This window comes from Paracoccidioides brasiliensis (assembly GCF_000150735.1).
Source record: "Paracoccidioides brasiliensis Pb18 unplaced genomic scaffold supercont2.2, whole genome shotgun sequence".
Taxonomy (NCBI): domain Eukaryota; kingdom Fungi; phylum Ascomycota; class Eurotiomycetes; order Onygenales; family Ajellomycetaceae; genus Paracoccidioides; species Paracoccidioides brasiliensis.
The window spans coordinates 3148129-3171431 of NW_011371359.1; the positions used below are offsets into that span (position 1 = coordinate 3148129).

Consider the following 23303-nt stretch of genomic DNA (forward strand, 5'->3'; position numbering starts at 1 on the left):
CCCAGACGATAGTCAAAAGGACGAAACAGCTTCCATTGTTGGTACCCGCCGCATTGCGCTTTCAGAAGCCTCAAGATCCAACGAATTGCTGCGTAAACTGTCCCTTTGCCTTCCTGGTAACGTCCCACTTCCAAAACTCGCCCGCAAAGTATCCACAGATTTGCTAAATATGGACTTGCAGTTCTCCACACCCTCTAGCCACCCCCGCCACGGGATGGCGACGAGAATGACACTGTGAATGTGAAATATGTCAAATTGGCCTTCGCCAGCTTTCATTACAAGGTGCATGCATAAATATGCCATCGGATGCCAATCTCTCTGCCAGCACTCCTGTTGTTTCTGTATGAACGTGAGATTCCACCAGCCTTTCCATCCACATTCGGCGCCTTACCCATTGGGAGAGGACGCTGCCGGCCAATCTCCTCAATATTCCAGATACTGCTGGAATTGCAAGGGTCAGTCCTTTTTCCTCTGAAGAAATCTTCTTTGGCTTTCCCAACTGCTTTATCAATCATTAATGTTATTTGGGTTGCGTTTTACTTCTTCACTTGCGTTGCTTGCCCGCCTGCCGCCTGTCACTAAACCAATAATATCACTCCCAATGAGTGGCCTCCCTTTTCTCCTCATTTCTCTTCCTCCTTTACCTCACTCGGTATCTTGTCCCTCGTCGCTTGCTTATCAATGTGGGCGCCATATAGAATATTGGTCATCTCAGATAGTTCCGGCTTCATTTACTCCTGTACCTGTGCCTGCATCTGGGTCCTGCATTCAGTCATTCCAACCCTATTGTGTACTGCCTACAAATCAATCCTGGATCACAGCATCATACAATCATCAACAATCTTCAAGACCGCAGTTGATTCATAGCAACTGTCAGTCAGATTATTCCAATTCCACTCCAAGACACAACTTTGTAATAACCTCGCCATCTCAACACCCCACGCTCCAATCCTCACGTCAAAATCAAGAACTTCAGCCGCCTCAGGGGGAAATCAATCAGCTGAACACTGGACCTCCAAGACGTGCTTCATTTCTCTCTCGTACGTCGGGCCAAGCTGCATCTGACCACCAGATTTCCCACCGTCGCGTTTCTAGCTTCGTGAATACAGCTGAAATGGCGGGAAGACATGACCACACGGCTCCAGGTACTGTAATGGCAGCAAATCTACAGTCGCCCGTTACCACAGACGGCTCGTTCTACGACTCCCTCAATCAGCAGTCTCAGGGTTCAGGCCAGGATCAACTGGGAACAAGTGGTTTTTGGGATACTGGTGGAAATCAACGCGTCAATGGTATCACTTCCTGTGATTCACGTCAGAATTTCAGAATGTCCTGACAAAAGGCTAACAGCTATTCTAGGTGCTCCTCAATCCCACTTCTCAAGAGAAGCGGCGCTTAATTATGGCTATTTCCCCCTTGATCACCAGCAGATGTACTATCATGCGGCCCTGCAGGGCTCTGACCATGCAAACGACGCGTTCCCCACCCTGGAGTCTCGCCAACAGGGACATTTAGAGCAGAACGGCGAGACTCGGGGAAACATCCACAACCAGGGATCATATCACCCAAATGGTAGGTTTCTTTAAAGTCTACAAGACACAGATTTCGATAGTAAACAAACTAACAGCTAACCAGCTTTTGGCCGCCACGATTCCTTTGCAGGGTTTGACGCCGGTTCCTCTCTACCACCAGTAAACAACTCTTTTGCGCGACTTTCGGGTTCTTCTGTGATAGCTCAGAACGAGAACCCCTTAAATTCGTTTCCATTCCCATACCTTCCCGTCGATTACTTTCATTCGCAATCTACCATACAAAGCTCGAATACCGAACCCTCAAGTACTATACATGGAAACCCTCATTTGACTTCAACATTTGCCTCCGACTTTCCCGCTGAAAATCGATTGAGTTTGTCCATTCCACGGAGACGACCCTTTCACGGATCGATCCCAAGTCCTCCAAGTCTCACTGGCAGTAATGGACTTAATTCAAATTCCAACATAGGGAGCCGCCGACGTTCCCGGCGCAGCCATGATGGTGGGACTTCGCAGTCCGGAACCCCAATGCGGGGCGACCCGAGACCATCTCACAGGCATAGCCAAAACCCTAATTCTGCTCCAGGCATGATGGGAAACTCAAACGCATCTCGCGAGCAGAGCTTTGTAAATGCTCAAATAGCTCGACTCATATACAGTGGCGCGCTTGTTCATTATCCCAACGACCCCGACATCAGTTACTTTGGAAATGATTCAGAACGTACAAGACGATTTCTCGACTCCCTGGCAAATAATGCCGAAGCGGCTTCTCCCAAGAAAGGACTCGATAACCAAAACGATGGTCGCCCCAAAGCTAAGGAAACAGAAGAGCTCACTGTTAATATGGAATGCAAAGCTTGCTTGAGCCAACTTGTTGACACTGTAGTGCTTCCATGCGGACACGCTGTTCTCTGTCGCTGGTGTGCAGATCAACATATGCCGTCTAGTAGGGTAGATAGAACAAAGCCTCGTGGAAGCGCAACATGCCCCATGTGCCGCAAACCAGTAAAGCAAAAGGTAGTGTAATACAAATCTTGTTGACACAAGGGATTAGTTGTGCTAACTGCATCTGAAGATTCGAATCTATCTCTGCTGACGCTCTCGACAGCGAAACATGCATAAACACGCCTCAAAACCAATTCACTTTCTCGGTTGGCTTCGTCGGGTTTCATATCGCTTGTTTATTTCCATTAAGCATAGCATGGCGTTTGCTGGCGGTACTTTCTTTGGCAATTTCTCTAACTTACAATTTCTTTTCATTTTCTCCCCTCTTACCGGTCGTCATTTGTTCCGTAGGCGGTCGTGTCTCTCCATGGGTTTTTGCTAACCTGATACCCGATTTCACCAATACGCTTTCAGAAAACAAAAGACCATCGATGGCACTTAGCAGAACTTCCTAGATTCCTTCCTTTTTCTCAACCGGTTCAAGTCAAACCGATTAAGCAACCTGCGTCGTCTGCTTTTCCAACGAGGGTTTCTATTAATCTTTTGTTTGCATTTATTCTCGCCTCTTTTCCTTATCTATTGCCTTTTCTGGCGAATTTCCCCTTATCCCTCGGAACATATGGTTATTCACATTTGATTCCCCTGTGCTTGTTTCTATCCCCTTTTATTTCTTTTTTCAATTCTTCCTCAGTTAGTTACTAGTCAGAACTACTTCAATTTTCTGATCCCCTTTTTCCAGGTATTTTCTCTACCCCTCAGATTCCATTATCTCGCCAACTTAAACCGTGACACGTGTGGAAGCTTTGTTAAGTCGAGGTGACGATTTTCACATATACGGCAGTTGGATTGCTGTTTTGAATACGTCCAGTACTTCATGGATCCCAGATGTCAGGGGTTCACAAGTTCATCTCACGCAAATATCAGTCATCAGGGATTACTAGTTAGTGAGAGGATATAATTCTGCTCTTTTGCGTTTTCGCTTCGTCTTTGATTGCGGTCCAGTTCGAACGATTAACTGCAAACACAGATCCCAGATATGGATGGTGGGTGTAGATCTATGTATGCATGAACGCACGACGGAGCTGCGGAGAAAGTTAAACAGACATTAATAATGGAATATAACTACAGGTGCCAGTTGCTAGGAGTCGCAACAGTCCAACTTGGTTCCATCAATCCACTTATGTAGTGTGGCCCAAAATACGGAACTCGCTTGACATTACGGAGTACATCGAATACATTTTGCATCCATATTTAATTTCATTCCCCTCAGTCTTAAAGAGCTTGTTGAGCTAGGATTTCTTCTTCCTTGCAATGCCTACTTTCTTCCCTAATTAATACACTCCTCCTTTAAAACTTAGCCATACAGGTGGTGAGTGGTTGTGGCCTCTTTCGAACCCATTCACTTGCTCCTAGCATCATCAGCGATCGTGTCCTTTTCTTTGGAATCCTCTCAATCATATCCTATCTCTCGGCTCAGAAAGCTCCCATTTTCCTAGAATACTCCTCGGTTTCCAAGCCTTAACCTCAATTAAATGCAGGGATCCCCACAGGCCACGGCATTGTTGCGGCGCCCGCGGCTGGTCATTAATTGCTTTTCGAAGATACGAAATAGAAACCCCCCCCCCCCCCCCAAAAAAAAAAAAAAAAAAACCTAGTAGTAGTATGAGGGCTTCTGGCGTGGGAGGCACAGAGGAAAATTGTGACCGTGACCAGTTATTAAATATTTGACTGGTCAAATAGTTACACACTATTTCTATCATATTACTTACTCTTCTTCAGACAACCGACCCCTCAATTCCAGCCTACTTCCTCCCCGACTTCCCTCCACTATAAACTGATGCAAACGGCAGCATGGAGAAGAGGGACGTAGATATGGCGCATTTATGGCGTTCATGTCAAGATTGTCCAGGTGACAATTTGGCATAGAGGAAACTTCAGCTATGCGCGTTACGTGCCCCGTTCTGTTGAGATAATTGGCCCCCAAGACGTGATTATGGTCCCAGGCCGTTTGGTTTCCTCCTATTTAGTTATGACCCAGCACAGCCTTTTCCTGCTTTCTCAACCAAGTCCCTAACTTCGTTCTATTGAGCTTGTACCTGTCTCTTGAATCTCGGGATCCCTGACAGGGTTGTGTATTTTCGGGATTGTTTATCAGCGGATGTATCTTTAAACTGTTAATAACTAACTAGTTACGCATGAGCCACGAAGGAGATGACCTATCTAACGCATAGCTTTTTACTTCATTTTCATAATTTCAGGCATTCATAGTTGTTTGGTAGTCGAATCTTCAGCAAATACTTTTACACACCATGCACCCCCTGGACACCAACACTTTCCGAGGCTCTCTAACCAACGAATTGGTCAGTTCGGAATGAAGGGATGGTTTTGTTCTCCTCCCATGAGATGCATGGTGTTAAATGAGGTAATAATAATGTATGTTTTGCAGAGAGAGGTCCGAACGGCTCCTGTCAGGCTTTGATAACTTGAAAGGGGGGGTTCATGAATGGCAGGGTAGTGAGATACCATCAGATCCTTAATGAGGAATTGAAATTAATGTCCGACAATTTGCACTTGAGCAATGTTTCGGAAATATCATACCTATAACATAGTTACTAACCAGGTTAAGCGTAGTTATTAGTATTCTTTCCGGGGTAGATATCGAACAGCTGAAAATTATCATCAAAAACCAACCAACCAAAAAAGAAAGGCGAAGATTAGTAACTAGATATCCCAGTGAGGTGCGTGCACTTGTTCAAAATTCATTGGACAGATAGCTTCCCTAGGGAACTATTTTCCAGCCTGATTAACACAGTAGCTACGAAGAGCAGCCAGCCATAGAAAATATCTTATAAATGGATATTGTTGCTGTAGTCTGCTGCCTCGCCTTTCAATCCTTATTGTAAGTGTACTATCCATTACGTGCTAAATATGGCTTGGGGTTGCAAAGGGACAAGATATGCCAACCAGAGTGGTAACTTCTCAGGCAAAGGGACGAAGAACTGGAATGTGTTCCTCTCATTCTTAGGTTCTATACGTTCCCGAGACCCCAGACACGGAGAAGAAATGCATATGACACAGCTATGATAACGGTATATTATTGATAGCTGCCTTGTATGGCTCGAAGGGTCCAGATGCGAATTTCTATGCATGATCGGAAATCCCCCATAAAGGCGCAAAAGGCTGTTCCGCATCAAGCTTGATGTTGAAGTTCAACCGATTTGCAGAGACAAACTTCTGCCTTATTCTAAGCTTGTAGGGTTACCAAGTGTCAAAAGGATACCTGTCGACTGCTATTGGATAAAGAAAGAATATTCGATTGTGGCTAAAATCTGGGCGTTGATCATGAAGTTAGAGACTATATTTGGGGGATGGTTGCCTTTTAAGTGTACGGCGTATATTGCGATGATTCGTAGGCACTGCTTAGATATGCTGTCAGGGGCATCGGGGAATAAAGTCTAGCGGGAGAAGCAAAAAGAAGTGGAGAGATAGATACAGTCAGAAAAAAGCAGGTAATTTACCAGGGTATCAAATCAGATATGAATATTTTGGACATGGCATAAAGTCGAACTATATTGCCCTGTTTTGCTGAACTGCGCGAGGTTCAACCGGAAAATAAAATATGTTTTCTGGAGGTTTGACAATCGGCTCATCCGCACGGTGTTGCTCCATATGCAGAAAGTTCGTGGGATGGCTTTTCGAACGGTATTCACGAAAATAACTTAGACGTCACCGGATATGCTGTATAAACCGGAAAATGGAATTTCACGTTGTCTCCCATTCCCATCCCACGTATCGCGGGACACCTTTCTCTCCTCTTGCGGCTAGTGGTGTAGATCCAGGGCTACGCTTTGGACACAGGCCTTGTGCGATAAGCGCCTAATCCTGGTCCCAGCATTTTGGAACTGGATTCTCAAAGGCAAATCAGTGCAGCCGCATCAATATTTGAATGTTAGGAGCAATTGCGAGTCGTCTCCACCTTCAGTTGACAGGACTGTGGGATTTGTTAGCTAACTTCTCAAGAAGATCGTGACCTGTTAGGGGGAGTGTGTTTCATCAGATCTTCTTCATTAATTTTGTTCCTGCATCAAGTAGTCGATTCCCTTAGTCCAAATCTGCTGGATCACGTTGGATGTTCCGCGGCATGGATAGTATACAGTCTGAGATGAAAGAAACCTTGCTCAGACAGACCATGGACAGCAGCCTGATTCGGTTGCCTTGTGATCCACAGTTGTCAATCCCGGCCTCGCACACAGCAAATCGATGCACGTGACTGATAAGCCTGTCGACCAGATGTTGAGAGACCTTGCTGTCATCTGATAACAGGTTATTCCATTTCTTCATAGCCTTGAGTTGTCATAGAAACTTTCAGAGTAGGAATATGCATGAGAGGATTCGTGCAGCAGATAATGCTCCAGACCCTCAGACAAAGAGTAATATCGGCATCTCCCCGCTCGCATGCGTAATGTAACAATTCAGGACTTGAATTCCCTCCCCCCCGAGTGTGATGTTGACGACGCGTAACGACGGAACCTCAAAGACAGATGATATTCCTTTTGTGGCAGTGATGCAATCAGGAAATCACAAGTTGTTTCAAATTATTATTCCTTAATTATTACCCGTAATGCGTATGATCCGCAAAATCTCATGCACCACAAACACAAAGAATGCCCCACTCAACAGATTTCGACCGCATGGTGTGACGTAGCTTGTTGAGGGTTGCTGCTGGACGAAGCTGCATGGATGGATGTTGACGTTGGTCGAAAGTCCAACAAGCCAACAGAAATAATTGCTAGAAACCTGTTGCAAAATTAAAAACAAAAGAGAGAAAGCCTAGCTAGCATACGCAAATGGGCTGGTTCGCACGAAAGCAGCAATTGGCAACCCAACCACTGCGGGTTTCATAAGAGTCTTGTACACGGAACACTTGCAAAACTAGCAATCTTAGGCATTGATACGTGCGAAGAGCGAAGCTTTGATGCGCAACCAAAACTCCTATGTAATAGCCACAGTGGGCACAGAGCCATAGATAGGTCCCTGAAGTAAGCCGAGCTCTTACTAGAGAGACCTTTGTCACTGACGGTCAAAACTCAAATGGCGGACCCTGCAAACATGTCAATGCTCGGGATGGGTAGATTGTATGTATCAGAAAGCTTATTTCCTCTCCGGTTTTCATATCTCCCGTTCCTGCACGGACCTCCATAGGGCTAGATCCGGATATTCATTGGGAAACCAGTGGCAGTTGACAGGTTCGTAACTGTTCTATCCCGCCCGTGGCTTTGGAGCGGGGGAACACTAATCCCCATGAACATAAGCTTGCGAAATGAATATAGTCATAAATATAGTCAATTCCAGCAGCTGCTCCGAGTCCAAATACCTTAGTCTGCGGGACTTGCAATTGTTCTACCTAGGAAATTTTTAAGCCCACGGTCGACTCTCATTTCTGAAGGGGGGTTTCAGGATGCCAGTTGTTGATGGTTGTGGACGTTGTACGGAGGAACAAGTGGTTAGGAGATTTATGGGGTGTAGCCGATTGGCGCCCGCAGATTGTGGGATTAAGTTATTGGAACCCAACCAAACTCTCTGGAATAATAATAAGCTTAACCTCAATGCAGTTTAAACCAATTTGATATCTAGATCCCCAGCTGGACACATGTACATACGTAGCTTCCCTCACTTAATTCAACTAAATCTTGATTTATTCATGCATTCAATCTGTAGTTATCCCCATTAAGATATCAGTTCCATTGGTCATACATTATTCATGAGTTATTTTGACTCTCAGGTTGGCAAGCTCGTATCCAACAGGTCATCATCGATCCATCTTCGCGCACCAGCTGGACACCTGGAGTCTGGAGGCCCATCCGGGATGGCTCGGGGAGGAGGGCTCGGTCCTGAAATAACGGTAAAATGAAATCAGTTCCTCTTAATTTTGGAACAAAGGTCAAACCGGCAGGGAGGTATGGACGGCATTTGAGACGTGCAGGTCGACATGTCTTCTTTTGCTGCATCTGCAAATAAATGTAGTAGTCACCAAGAAAAATGGCCATCCTTTGGCACGAACCTTCAGGTTCTGAATATTCGTCTCACGCACTATTTCGCGGGGCGGCTGTCAGTGGAACCTAACCTCTTTTGTACGGGGGCACGCACTGCTGGTTGGTGGTAGTTTTGTTAACTTCCACCCGCGTGTGTCCCGGAAATCCGTCTCCAGTTTTTGCCTTATTTTTGCTTCTTTTCCTCCCGCATGGAGAAGGAAGTCCATGAATATCTGGCGCTTATCTTAGATGTTTTTCATTTCTCTAAAGGCACTCAAAAGGACTAACGGTGAAAGGCACGATCAAACTCCACGGCGCGGAAATTAGGCAACCAGATGATGTGTCGTACCAATATAATAACTATTACGTACAGATCTACAGGTTTCCGCTCCGAAGGGAATCGGCTTTGGGAGATCTTCATTCGTCAGAGTCTTGTCTTTGCAGTTTGTGGTTTGCGAAAAGTCCTTCCTACAGATACTTTCAGACAACCTTTCGCGAAGCAAGTTGGAGGGCCAATTTCCATGCATCGACAATTGTACATATATGAATGGTGAGGGGAGACTTTGCTGGGTTCTTGGGGCTGCTCTAGCCAAATGGGATACATGGATTTTATTTAACTTCGGCCAATGGGGTCATTCTTCGCATTTGATGCAACCGCTAATTTGTTCCGTTCGCCATATGAACCTCCAATGACTGCACAGATATGCTACGTCGCTCGCCAATACCTGCCTTTTCCGCTAGGCCTTTATGTCTAAACCACTCCAATGCAAGTTATGGGCTGCGCCAATTTCTGGTCAAGATCTTCTCACGTACAGTGTTCGACGGAGTATCTCCGGCCGGAATCAGCTCTCAGGAATCGCAACCACATACCAGGACATTCTGCCACAAGAACTACCGAGGAGATTATCGGGCAACTTCAAACAATGGGAATGGTAAAAGGTTTGGTGATACAGTACTAAACGCAAAAGTCCTGGCAGCCCTCATTTCTTTTCTAATCACTCCAGCAGAACTAAATTTTGGTGGGGGGCTGAGAATACTTTTGCGGAGAGACTGTATCCAGAGATATATGCTGCTTGTTGAACTGCTGAACTGTGCCACATCGCCTGCTAAAGAAGACCAAGGGAAAGGAAAGTATGGACGTCACGGTATGTTTCCGGTTTGATGTTTCCATCGACTGGTGTCTGGAAATTAGCAGCCGCTGAACAAGAAAGAACTACAGAGAGCAAAGCCGAGAATTGGCTGGTGAACAATCGACAGAATTCAAAAAAGACAAAGGGCAAACCAGGCAGATACGTCAGCACGGGTGTTTTGGGTCTGGGATTCGACGATGGCGACCTGGCTGGTCAGCTTCTGCCGCATATGTTTAACAATGAAAAAGGAGCCTAGCTCAGTGTGTAGTGTTTCCTCGTTTGGCTAACATGTTCTTTACTTGTTATGCAGAATAATAAGTAAATTGCTCGACTTTTACGGTCTTTTCCACCGCTCTCTTACTCCACAGCGAGGTATGGAGGAGGCCCGGATACTCTGTATGCATGCTCATGCTTTCGCCACAAGTCAGCTGTCAGCAATGCTACCAAAGCCATGGTCGCAAAACTGCTAGGTCATGCAGTGTTGCAACGGGGTGGTAAGAATGACGGGAGGCAGCTTCCACTCTTCAGAACTCGACAAGGTGGTGGGTTCTAGGCCAGGCCAAGCAGGTTGAGATGAAATTCTCGAGAGGTGCGTTAGACATTCTAACAGGACTTTATGGGATGTGTGTTGTGAAATATGACCATCCAGCCCCACCCGCGACATAGTCGGGGGAACTAGAGAATGAGCAGATGGGTGGAAGACCTAACTCCCCTCCAACCATCAACGTATTTTGGATTGCGCCTCGAGTTTTAAAGGAATTAAGGGCATTCGAATTCGGTTAAATCGAGGGGGCGTCTGGTTGGAGAAAATTCCCAGCAGCAATGGAAAGATTTACTCCATGAAGCAGAGGCTGCTGTAAAGAGGCCCAACATACAGGGCGACGCCAAGGCAAGGAGGAGACCATGATAATTAACCCAGTTTACACCCCTCCCCAACTTAAGTGTTCGAGAGCTTATTATTAAGTTTAGTCAGCTTAGTTTGCCTGGTACCTTACTAGTTAAGTTAAATGGATGTCTTTCCTATCGAATATGAGCTGTTCCGGGTGGAACGACCAAAGGTTAGTCAACAGCAGTCTCCGTAATTGAGGGGTTTTGGGGGTGTCTGCTGGAAGATAGACATTCTTCACATGAGATGATGGGTCATTTAGCTCGTTCCCGTATTCCAGAGGGTTGCCAGGCTCGGTAAACTCGATTTCTAGGCAGAAAAGGATATAGCGAAGGTATATATTTCAGAGGGAGGAGTGGTTCACCGCGTCTGCCCCTGTCCAATGAGGAGAACGATAAATAATGTCATCGCAGACGAAGAAATGAGACAGCCAAATATTACGTCTAGGGTTGGTTCATGACAACCATTGAAAAAAGAGAGAAAAAAAGGAGTTAAGATATTCAAATGGCCAATTAGCGACTGGCAAAGCAAACAAACTAAAAAAAAAAAAAAAAAAGATCGCCGGCACACGACGGGAATATGTGTTCTGCCTACAAGAACTTGAACTCCCATACCTTCATGTCGGAAGGCTGTTGATCTCCACCCCCAGCCTGAGTCATCAGATCATCAGATCAACATGAGAAAGACAATCCTTTGAGACCCTTATCCGGTTTGTAGTTGGAAGAAGCAGGCAAAGCTGAAGGACACCATCATTCAGGAGTATTAATGGAATAGTTTATTCCATGGAATAAGAGAAGGGTTCGGAGGGAACGGGGTCAGATGACATAACATTGAACCATTCAGCCTTGTTTTCTGCATCCCCGTCCTTGTTTTGTGTTTTCTTTTCCTTCGATCGCTCAATCCCAGTGGTTTTTCCGACGTAATAATATATGTTTGTCTATCTGCAAACAAGGGCTTTTAGCAGGCCTGCCGTTTGATTGATGTTAGAGCCTAAGGCACAGAGGGAACTTGAAGGGCAAACCACGTGTTGCTGGCGGATGCGGGCCAGAGATGAACCAAGGGTATCTACATATATACATAGATGTAGCTGCGGTTCATGCACACTCCGAACAAGAGTAGTTTTTGAAACGAGCTAAGTGGGGGCCGAGATAAGATGATACGATATTGTCCAATCGTTCATCTTCCTCCGGTTGGCACGGACTGTTCCTACAAGGCATGTCCTGTGCGAAATACAATGAAATGCCGGGTTTGAAGTTGGGGTTGCCTGGTCAGTGCATGAAAATACAAACACCTTCCCATTCAGTGCTTGTCAGGCCATTGATATCATCATTATTCAAACGGAAAATCATCACGTTTAAAAATCTTCTTCAATAAGGCTGCCCGAAGCCTAAAATTGAGGCGCAACGCCCAGGACACATACACGGCTAACCACGCTTAAACGCCATGATGAAGGTTAGAACGTGCATTTTCCCATCAATTTCCAGCCTTTGATTTTACGCTAGACCATCCAACCTAACTTTAAAAAAAAAAAGTAGATTACATGTTCAAAAAAGCGGTGATGGGCATCCGAGACATGTGTAATCGCCAGTAAAACGGTAGTTGGGTTGTGGATGGTTCTTGTTGACGAGGCTGCTTCAAATCCGCCGAGCAGCACCCTGTGGCAGAAGTGTAACTAGATAATAGAGGAATGGATGTAGAGATGATTCCCACGTTCAACATAGTTACCCAAACCTAGTAGAACGGCTTCGGGAATGGGGGTGCACTGATCGAAGTGGAGTTTTCCACACAACTTGAAACTGCATATACATGCACAGTCCACGGATAGACTTGATGGAAGTGCGTTTCCTATAGGTTGCTGGCAAAATGATCAATGCTGATTGCTGGGCGCATTTCTGAATACACAGCAGCCTAAACTACTACTCTGTTGGCCTTGCAATAGCAAAACTGAAAAAAAAAAATAGGCACTGAAAAGGGAAATTTTTGGATCGTGATTCGGGCAACTCCGCCCAACTGGAAAAGTTAAAAAAGATCTGCATCGCTTTGGATCAGACGGGCCAGCCAAGTGTACATACTTTTGGAGGAATGGGCCTAGTTCATTTAAGCGAGGTCGCGTTTACTTGCAAGAACCATAACAGATATAGAGAAAAGATTCTCATGAGAGTCGGTTTCACCAACCAGGCAGAGGTCACCCAAAAAACAAAGAAGCTGTTTGGGTGTATCTTCTCTCTTGTCCCTTCATAAGGCTCTCACGGTAAATAAAACCCCTTTATAGAGGAGGCAAAAGGACCGGAAGTCTTCCCCCGCAAACACCCTCGTCGGATACCCCCATCTATTCAGACATAAGTTTTGATATCGTCACGCCGGAATTCCGAGGGCAAATCGAATATGTTATGATGCGCGAGTTGGTTCAGGAGGAACAACAGGCGCTGAAGGCGCTGAAGACGCTGAAGGTGTTGTCCAAGAGTCGAGCAGCTGGGGGAAGAGGAAGAGGGTGTTGGGCGTTGGCGGAATGTTGCAACGCAGCCTTTTGAGGGTCTAATTAGTCGTAGTTCAAAAGGGAGAAGAGAGGGTGTGTGTGTCGCGCATAGAAAAGGCTCCAGGGAGAGAGAGTGTGTGAGTTTTGCGACGAGGCTGCCTAAGGATTTGGGGGGAATGGCAACGTTTAGTCCGCAAATGGTTCGCCCCTCTGTTATTAGGCAACCATCCAACTATAATTTTGGCGCTTGATAATCATTCCAGGCTGCGACGGAACCTTAATCTCGCCTAGCCGGTAATTCCATTTCATACGGTGCTCCCATGTCCAGGTACCGCATCTCACCAGCCACATCCCGGTTGAGATAAAGACGCACATAAATCCAGTCTAGATCCCTAGGTCTCTTCGGCATTGATATTCAGGCTTCCCTTTCTCTCTGTCGATATAAAAGTGTATTAAAGGCCTCGTATAATCACTCAGGTTTTGTCAATATCACCAGGACAGATTTTAACAGCCGTCGAGCGTCCTGCCCTGATTCAAATGCACTCCCCAAAACTTTTCAATTCAAGTCTGAATTGACCTCTATGGATGCTCCCGCATTTTGATCCCAACGATACCCCCAACAACATTCAAGTTAAACCCATTCCGCAAAGCTTTTCGATGGGAAAACATCACCCCATCAGTGATTCCCAACCCCGTTCCTTACGGAAATGGGGACGCCAGAGAAGGCCGGATACCACACCCTCCAGGAACTCTCATGCAGTCCATAAGAACTCTTTAAATGCAACGACACGGTAAGTGGAGGGTGGCAAAATAATGTTATTCGGTGCAGATTGTATCCAAGCTTATGCGCCTTTTATATGAACAGCAATGGACAGCCAGTGCCCCAACATTACGACACCAGTTCGAGCCAGGAGGACACAGTCAACCAACGCAGATTGGCAAACCTTAAGATTGGTGGTGGTGACAGGGCAAATCCTCAAGTTCATTCTTACCCGTCGAATTCTCTTGCTTCTCCGAAGGTCCCACCCGCCGTGTCTGAACCGGAGAGATTGCGATTGCTTCGATGTCAAGGGGGGGGAATGAGGGGAACACAATCCATGAGGATTCCAGCTCCAGAGCTCTGTCCTTTTGACAGTACCTTGGATAAAGGCAAGTTTAGAGATGAGTCGGAGCCGAATTTATTCCATACGCACCCAACGGCTGAGGGGAATCGACCGCCCATCAACTCCTCAAGTTACTTTAACGGTGATTGCAACCCCCCAATAAGCTCAACACGAATCCTGAATCAACAGGAAAATCAGAGTGATCCCCACCATATTGATTTGGGATTCGGTGATACTCCAACACCACAGCAATGTTACACCGGGATTCCGAGCTGGGATCTTGACCTAGGACAGCTGCGCGGGTATGGAAAGGGTGCGTATACGGAAGATGAACAGTCACCCCCGCCAGTAAATCGCTTATTTCACCAGCTTCCGACGCGGCCGATATCGCAAGAGGAGTTGATCACTGAAATTCGTGGAATATACGCGGGACTTGTCATGGTTGAGAACAAATGCATTGAGATGAATCAAGCGCAATTCAAATCTGAGACCGCTTTGTCTCATAGACAGTGGCATGCGTTAATTGGACTTCATAGGACTCTTCTCAACGAGCACCACGATTTCTTCATGGCTTCACATCATCCCGGTTCCGGTGAGCCACTTAAACAACTTGCCAGTAAATACTGCATGCCCGCTCGGTTATGGCAACATGGCATCCACTCGTTCCTGGAGCTATTGAGGGAACGACTCCCGCAATCACTCGATCACATGTTGGTATTTATATACGCCGCATATAACACGATAACGCTTCTTATGGAGGCTGTACCCTGTTTTCGACTAATATGGATTGAATGCCTTGGTGACCTCTCAAGGTATCGGATGGCTGTTGAGCAGCGCAATATTGTTGAACGAGAAGTTTGGGCTGGGGTGGCGCGACAATGGTATCTCCTGGCTCTGGAAGAAAACCCCCACTTGGGGAGGCTCCAGCATCACCTTGCGGTGCTTACCCGGCCAAACATTATTGAACAGCTCTTCTATTACACCAAGTCCCTCCTTACCGCTGAACCCTTTGTCAATACCCGGGGGAGCATCCACTACCTTTTTGATCCTCTCTTTGGGCCGAATCCCGGCTACAATGGACCCTACGGCCCTGCCTTACCAATAGCGATTTCATTTGTGAAAGCGCATGCGATACTTTTCAATCAGGGAAAGATTAGCCAATTCATTGAATTTGTGGCCGAGCATGCGTCCCTCTTGACGAAGCATGTTCGTCGGATGGGGACCAAATTCCGGGATCAAGGAGTGCACATTGCATCCTCCAACATTGCCGCCATGCTGGAATACGGAAATGATAATGTCATCCTCGTTAAAGCCTTTAAAAAATCTGCGACCCTGTCTTGGGCTGCTAGGATTCAGGCTGCGAAAGAATTCTGGGCCAAAGCTTCAACTGAAGTTGAGGAAATGCTTCCGCCCATCGATGTTCCATTTGATGACACAAAGTTCCTGACTTCTTTGGAAGTTATTTCTTACGCCTCCTTCATGACTTTTCATATTTTCTCTCTTCTTCTTACACATATAAACGAGAAGGCCGTTATTCCACATGTTCACATTATCCTCATTTTTATTTGGAGTTTAGCATTGGTTCCGGAGTCCATGGCGTACTTTCAGCGCGAAATCCCTTGGGAGAAGCTTGTTTTCTTTTTAAATACGTTGAGCCGGCGAGGTGTGGATGAATTTATCGCTGCAAGGGACGACTTCCCCACTCCTGCCAATGGCACGAGCGTGATTTTGCCGGAAGATATTCTCATGCGAGGTCAGATCTGGGCACGACCATGCTATCCGGATGACTTCTTCAGCAATCCTGCCATCGATTATGACGAACGGGGATTGGAATTGCCAAGCATTGCAGGTCCCCGTACAGAGCGTTGCCTCTGGTATGCATATCGTCTAGCATCGGTAAGATTTTTATTCTCTTTCTTTTTTTTCTCCAACGTTCTTTGATGTCATCTACTTCCACCCCGTTTAGTTACCCTTTTTCATCATTAACTTTCTCCTTTAGCTTGAACGGTGGATCATTTTCGATGAAAATGAAAAGAAATTCCGGGTTACACCTTTGGCGAGGGAGCTGGAGAAGTCCGCTCAGTATCCCAAAATCTTTGGGCTGAGCCAAATGGAAGCCCTGGCCGATATGCGAGTCACGCGATCTAGGAAAAGGAAAGAGAGTGGAGCAGACACAACCGTGTCTGATGCCTGATGCTCTCCACTCTTCCCCTCCTACAATTCTAATCTCCTCAATAATCTCCGGAAACATCATTACACTGCTGCCAGGTATATCAAGTCGCTTCACTATTCCATTTGCTGCTTCGCAGTAAGAAATATCTCCGAACAGTCTCCCAGATTAAACCCTGGGTTCTCGGCAAAGATTCTGAAGTCGGGTTAATGCCAATCAAGGTGCAACAGCACAAGATGTTCCTGGGTGTGTGCCACATCCTCAAGACTTGAGAAAATTACCCAATGGTATAGTCTATGTTGTGGTACCTTGTGACGGAACCAAATTGGCTTCACTTGAATTCTCCTGCGCGTTCTGGCTTGAATAGAATGTTATACACATTTCTGTTCTGTGACGGGGTTTACATGCCACGTCGAATACCAGTGGAACTTTGGAGTCAGAAACAGAAAGGTGTCGTCCGAAATAAAAGAACCAAGAAAAATAAGGGAAGATCAGAAGAAGAATCTTTAAACAGCCGGCTCTGTAGCGTTTCCAACATGATCTAGGCATTCACCAACTCTGCACAGAGATATATCTACACCAATCTCGGTTCCTCTCCCTTACACTCCCCGAGTTAACCTCCATTCCTTCCTTTCTTTACTACATTTCCCTATTTATTGGTATGAATTGTGCATCTGTTGTTGCAGGGACGCAATATTTCGTTTCAGCCGATCATACCAATAATTGCATAACATGAAACATTCACTTACCATTCCTTATCCCCGGTTATCTCTTCGTAACATGAAAGTTTCCAGTCCACCTGAGGACAAGGAAGCGATTCATCATCCGGTGGGCTTACCTCCTCGAAATCCCGCTTGCCTGACAGGCTCTCGGGCGTGGAAGAAGAGCCCCCGTATGAGTTCCGTGTATTGCCCACCACCACCACCACCATCACCCTCTCGGGCGGAATCCGTACAGTCAACTGACACGTACCTCAACCGATGATTCTCTGGCGCTGTATACGCAGATTCCATTGACCTGACCAACCAGCCAAAACCATTTTAACATATCGAGGCAAACTCGATAGATCTCGGCCTCCTTGGTACGAATATCTTTCGGTGCACAGATCGTGTCCTTGGTGAGATGGAACTTTGGAACCTGGAGCGCAGAAATATGCGGCGCATATATATATATATATATATATACCTATTTGTATATGCCTAGGCGCGCAGGGGAAACGAAAGTGAGAGACGCCACTCGCGGGAGGAGACGACGTCAGTCATTGGGAATAGCACAAATGTGTTTTCTCAAGGTTGTGTCTACGTCGCTTCATATGGGACGATATCTGGTCTCATGGACAGCCTAGATAGGTGATAAGGTTCCTTGAAAATGCTGATGAGGTAGTTGAATCACACTTCCTTTCTTTGAGGTGGTGATTTCTTTTGCTTCATGAGGACATATGGGCCTAGTTATGAGCTGTTAAATAAATATTCTTGTTTTTTTTTTTTTCCTTTTTCCCCTACCCGATTCAATTTATACGCATCCCCAGAGGTAAAACAACAGACAGTTCACGAACACACATGGATCTTACCCATCCAGCATCTACCTTCCAGCGTTCAACCCTGATAAAAACGCTTTTAACAAATACCCCCATATCAGTATCACAAATCGTACAATCCGCCCCCTTACTTCCCTAACGTCGTTTTGTTTGTTGTAAGGCTTCCTCAATCAATCATCCCATCATGCAACCTCTTCCCCAGGAGAAATTCGGGATGCAGAAAAATATAACCCCTTACCATCATCAAACGATTCAATTCCCACCATCTAACAATGACCGCCTCCATAAGTCTAGATCTAGTAAAAAGGCCAGTCAATTCCCGACGGTCCCCTGGATTGCCTTGTTCCTCCGGCTAATATCGTACAGTAATTGTCTGCAGGTGCATAGCATAACTAAAATCTGAGGGTAAATCATAATTTGAGCATATTCTCAATAGCTATTTATAAAAATTACACAGCCGGATATCAAATCGGACCAAAACAAACTCCTACGTAGTGCGAAACAGTGCAGGAAGTGGATTGACCACCCACCTTGCCTGCGTACATATGCAATGGTTTCTTGCATAATACATTTGATATCTCTCATTGGGATATTACATAAGGAGGTTCGAATTGCATGTACGTGAAGCACAAAGATTTGCGCTCAACGCGGAAGATGATAGAACCTGTTGTATATTTTGAGATGCAGATTCCCGCCCCTGCAGTTTGTGACGAACTTGTGCGGAGCGGGCCGGGATATCTCTAATAGGATATGCTAGTGGGGATCAGGTAGCATTTTTCATGGTTTGTTCTTTTGTATTATTATGTTGTGTGAGTGCATGAGATTGGTCCGGTGCAAAATCTAGGTGGAATGGCAGAATCCCGCTGGTCGTGTGGAATAAAACGGGGCGAGGTCAACATAGGGAATTGTTTGCTTCATATAAAGTTCGGCTAGGATGAGGCTGGGGTGATATTGACGGATGGGTTACTTCGATTATGTAGATGGGACAGCATTCCAGCGAGCGGGATTCTGCGGAAACTAGGGAAGGTATGGACATTGTTCCAGTTTCCGTATTTATTATTCTCTTCGATGTGAGTATGCATGACACATGGAGTCAAAACTAAGATACCTAGTGATCCACAGAATGTTCGCCTCAACCAGGTAAATATTTAATATACGACACTGTAATGTAGGTTCCACAGTTTTGTCTGAAGCTTTCCATGCCTTTTAAGGGTAAAGCACACGGAGGACAGCATAACAAAGTTGTTCCGTTTCCCTTAACGGAATGAGTCACGTAACAGGGCATCGAAACAGTGCATAAAATACGAAAACACTGCCGGTTAAACAAGGTGCAGGCCTGCTAAGAAAACAATATTTGTTAGTCTTCCATGCGTTACGATCTCGGTTCCGAGGAATCGAGTACGTCGCTCGATTGCAGACCCACCGATTCCTAAACCTTGCCAAAAGAACCATTACGAGAATCGCCTACACTAGCTGAAGCCTAAACAATGCCATTGTTCTGCGCGACAACCTCAGCGAAAAACTTTTTGTGAATATGACTTACATTGATGGCAAAGGGATGCATATTATTGCCATCCATGGCGATCTGAAACTTCTCGGCGGCTGAACTTATGCGTGGCAATACCAGTTTTGTGTCATATCAATCACGTGTTATGACATGGCTGGAGGTGTTGGGCTGTCTAGTTGGGTTGTTGGGCCCTAGCAGCGACCACTCCACCGCACGTGACGAACCCTATATAGTTAGCTAGCTTCAACCTCAACAACAAGAAGATTAACCATCCTACAGGAGGGATGGGCCCCCTGCACGGCTTGTGAAAACATCCTCGGAAGATTTGAACGCAAGTCCGAATTTGCCTGATCAAGAGCTGAAATTTCACCGCTTGGGTGGTTAAACTAGAAGGTCAAAATGTGATAGTCGGAGCTCTACCTAGTCCCAATTAGTGGAAATGGTCGGGATACAGTCTTCACTTCGCATAAGAAGGATGGAGAGCTCGAGTCAGCTCCACATATAAGAACTGATCTTACCAACAAATTTTGCCCGAGGTACGCGTATTCACCATATGCCCCCGGTTGCCTTATGCCAAAGCCAGGAGGCGGAATTTCTCAGATACAGGTGTGACGCATTTGTCAAGCTGAAAAGGCGGGCAGTGGGCACCTAGTGAAGGTCCGGAGCACATCTGATGGGGTACATGGCCACATGTCGATTCTATTCACCAAACACCTTCCACAGAGCCCATACCTATCCGTGTCCCTATGTCTCGCCACAGAGGCGGGAGCATAGGCTTCGCGCCCTCCGACGCCCATTCGCATTGGAAGAGAGGTCTCATGTCCTCATTTTCGAGGTTCTGCAGGCGTTAAGTTGACAGGTCAAAACTCTCCAGGATCGAGGTAGAGCTGATAGGGTGGTCGTTAGGCCCATACGCCCTCTAATTGGAAGCTAGGGTGTCAAAACCACCAGCTTTCTGAGCTAATGCCAGGGATTCGATGCATCTCGTCTGATTGGCGACAACCACTGCTTAACCCTTTATTCCACAGAACTAGACAACCCGCCGCGGTGTGATGACCTGACCAGTAGGGTGTACGGGTGTGACGGTGGCGGGTAGATTCGAAAGTTGTATTCACGCAAGGGCCAGGTTGCCTTCAACACTGACGAAACAAGCGTTTCTCAAAACCAAGTCGATATTGGAAACGTGGAAGCCTATTCTGGGCCGTGATCTATGCCCTTGCTGGTTATATTTCTGTAATTTAAATGGCTCGTGCGTTCAACATTAGTTCATGGGTTACATTCACTCCTAGGCGTTCTGAGACGCGGTCAGCAAGTCTAAAACCAATGGCCAACATAAAGGCAATATGATCTATGGGCAATAGCGGAAAAATCGAAACTTCTAACGAAGCACAACACTAAAAGTTATGACATCTGTCCAAATTGGGAATTTGGTCAAGGCGACACGTCGAGAGGAAAGAAACAATTTGATCCTTGTAAGCGAGCTTCCTCTAACGGGTGAAAATGACATCCAAGATATTGCAAATTGTGAAACGGCCTGTGATCGAATCATCATCCGGTTAAGTCATCGGGCACCACACGCCATGAGGGCGCTAGAACAAAGCAGATCCGACGAAGGTCATTTGCAGAACACCGTTCCTTCAGGGAGTTTCTGGAATAGCCAATTGTCTTTCTCTAGACAGCTTGAATTTTGGGAACAAGTGATTAACCTGTTTCGTAGCCTCAGGCATGAAAGTCAGTCGCAACAGAAATACTTAACTACGCCGACACGTCGCAGAAGGTGGAAGTTGTATTAGAATGTCATAGTAACATTAAAGCTGTTGGAGCACTGTATCATGTCTTGCAAAAGCCCAAAAAAAAAAAAAAAAAAAAAAAAAAAAGAGCACATTTCTATTCTGTGCTGGGCAATCGCTCATCGTAGAGATGAGTCCGTCAAACCCAACCTTGTTGGGTCTGCCTCTTGGAGATGCCGTCGAGTGCTGGCTAAAAACAACTGCGAATCTCATCATCCATCAGGCTTCGCAGTAGGCCTCACCTCAGTTCAGCACTGTCTGATAGCTCTGTCTGATAGCACAGTAACAGTCTGATTGTTGCAGCGAGAATTGTGGAAGGCATTTGACGATTGCTGTTGGTCGGTGGTAAAGAGAATGTTGCGTGGGGTTGAAGTTGGACGGGGTGAAAGGAAGCGCAAGCGCTGTGACGCCAAGCGGGAAGCTTATCTGATTTAAGGACACTGTGGCTGCTTGGCTGACATACTGAAAGATGAAAATAAACTAACTACCATCTCCAACGGGTATGCGGATTGCAATCCCTCGCAAACCCGAGTTCGAAGTTCAATCACCAGCTGCCCGCTACACCCTGCGTATGTAGTCCACATGGAATGACTGAGCAGTTGTGTTTTCTACATTCTTATCTTGGTCTATTTTGACCAAGAACGAAGCAAGCCATGGACAGCGCAGCTGTGCGCGCGATCTGCGACCGAGGCATACAGCTCGCCAGCAATGCTTCCCTTTCGCTATGGTTCATATTCTTGCTATCCACAATTACTGGTGCCATTCTTACCGTAGGTTTAACAGCAATTAACCGTTAATCTGCTCTGCCCCGCCCAATCTACAACGCTTCAAAACTAAATTTCGTCCAGGGATATACTCTGCTTTTTATCGTAGCACCATCCCCCCGCCCTCCACTTCCCCAAGAGAAAAACTACAAAACGATTTCTGAAGATGGATCAATTACGGAACCACTATTGCTACCTTGCTGGCAAGATAGCCAGGGAGCCTCCCCAGCAAATGATGCGAAAGCCATAGAGAAGGCGGAGTTGTTCATGTCAGTTGTTGTCCCCGCCTACAACGAAGAAGATCGACTGGGCGGGATGCTTGTAGAGGCGGTGAATTATCTTGAGAAAACATACGGAATATTGTCAGAGCAGCAGCAAAGCAAGCCACTGAGTAGAGATGAGGAAGAATCAGGAGAGACCCGTTTCCGTAAACTCAACGAGAATGAAAGCATACGTGCGGCCCCGCCATCCAAAGGTTGGGAAATCCTGATCGTATCAGACGGTTCAACCGATTCAACCGTAGCAACCGCACTGGCTTTTGCTAGAGACCACCAACTCTCCCCGCACTCGAAGAGCCACATCGGGCCCTGGACAACGGCGTCCAACGCAAAAGTTGTACGCATCCCACCAGGGTCAATTCGAGTCATCACCCTTGCGCAGAACAGAGGCAAGGGTGGCGCTGTCACTCATGGCATGAGGCATGTACGGGGCCAGTATGTGATCTTTGCAGATGCAGATGGTGCCAGTCGTTTCGATGATCTCGGGAAACTAGTAGCAGCCTGCCAGCGGGTTGAAGATGCCTCTTCTCGCGGTATTGCAGTTGGATCTAGAGCACATCTAGTTGGCAGTGAAGCTGTTGTCAAGGTACCGCCATCTATTCCAAATATTATATTCCAGATACCTTCCGCTGCCTACCCTCCTTTCCGTTCCTGTAAATGGCAACAACAGCTAACAAAACACGCGTTCCCCAGCGATCCAAACTCCGCAACTTCCTCATGCACTCCTTTCACCTGATCTTACGCATCCTCACACCGCCCGCAACCGCTGCCATTAAGGATACTCAGTGCGGCTTCAAGCTCTTCTCGCGCGCCTCACTACCCTATATTATACCCCACATGCACTCCGAAGGCTGGATCTTCGACGTTGAAATGCTCATGCTTGCTGAATTCTCAGGGATCCCCGTGGTCGAGGTGCCTGTGGGCTGGCGGGAGGTGAAAGGGAGCAAATTGAATGTTATATGGGATAGTTTTGGGATGGCGTGGGGTTTGGCTGTATTGCGGGCAGCTTGGGGATTTGGCGTTTATAGAATGAATTGATTGATAGATTCTCTCTGTCTTGCAAGGTCATCTTCTTTTAAATTTTCTGTCTGCCAACTTTAGCTTTCTAATTTTTTGGTGTTATGGTCACCGGGTCATGAGGATTGGTTGCGCA

At 46.4% G+C, this 23303-nt stretch overlaps 6 protein-coding genes across 6 annotated transcripts; 5 read left to right on the top strand and 1 right to left on the bottom strand.

Moving 5' to 3' along the window:
• Positions 1-12: 12 nt before the first annotated feature.
• PADG_11392 (uncharacterized protein) lies at positions 13-276 on the bottom strand (the record flags this gene model as incomplete). Its single annotated transcript, XM_010759641.1, has 1 exon — positions 13-276. One exon carries the CDS (start codon positions 274-276, stop codon positions 13-15), a length of 264 nt encoding a protein of 87 aa, XP_010757943.1.
• A 67-nt stretch (positions 277-343) lies between these two features.
• Positions 344-2558, top strand: PADG_02185 (uncharacterized protein; the record flags this gene model as incomplete). Its single annotated transcript, XM_010758939.1, has 4 exons — positions 344-455; positions 699-1292; positions 1360-1572; positions 1636-2558. The coding sequence occupies 4 exons, from the start codon at positions 344-346 to the stop codon at positions 2556-2558; spliced, it is 1842 nt and encodes a 613-aa protein (XP_010757241.1).
• Positions 2559-9212: 6654 nt separating this feature from the next.
• Positions 9213-9895, top strand: PADG_02187 (uncharacterized protein; the record flags this gene model as incomplete). Its single annotated transcript, XM_010758940.1, has 2 exons — positions 9213-9654; positions 9729-9895. The coding sequence occupies 2 exons, from the start codon at positions 9213-9215 to the stop codon at positions 9893-9895; spliced, it is 609 nt and encodes a 202-aa protein (XP_010757242.1).
• Positions 9896-12679: 2784 nt separating this feature from the next.
• Positions 12680-13056, top strand: PADG_11393 (uncharacterized protein; the record flags this gene model as incomplete). Its single annotated transcript, XM_010759642.1, has 2 exons — positions 12680-12738; positions 12798-13056. The coding sequence occupies 2 exons, from the start codon at positions 12680-12682 to the stop codon at positions 13054-13056; spliced, it is 318 nt and encodes a 105-aa protein (XP_010757944.1).
• Positions 13057-13586: 530 nt separating this feature from the next.
• Positions 13587-16298, top strand: PADG_02188 (uncharacterized protein; the record flags this gene model as incomplete). The annotated part of the gene is made up of 3 exons (XM_010758941.1): positions 13587-13792; positions 13867-16000; positions 16104-16298. The coding sequence occupies 3 exons, from the start codon at positions 13587-13589 to the stop codon at positions 16296-16298; spliced, it is 2535 nt and encodes an 844-aa protein (XP_010757243.1).
• Positions 16299-21761: 5463 nt separating this feature from the next.
• Positions 21762-23188, top strand: PADG_02190 (dolichyl-phosphate beta-glucosyltransferase; the record flags this gene model as incomplete). Its single annotated transcript, XM_010759426.1, has 3 exons — positions 21762-21878; positions 21957-22736; positions 22844-23188. The coding sequence occupies 3 exons, from the start codon at positions 21762-21764 to the stop codon at positions 23186-23188; spliced, it is 1242 nt and encodes a 413-aa protein (XP_010757728.1).
• Positions 23189-23303: the final 115 nt, after the last annotated feature.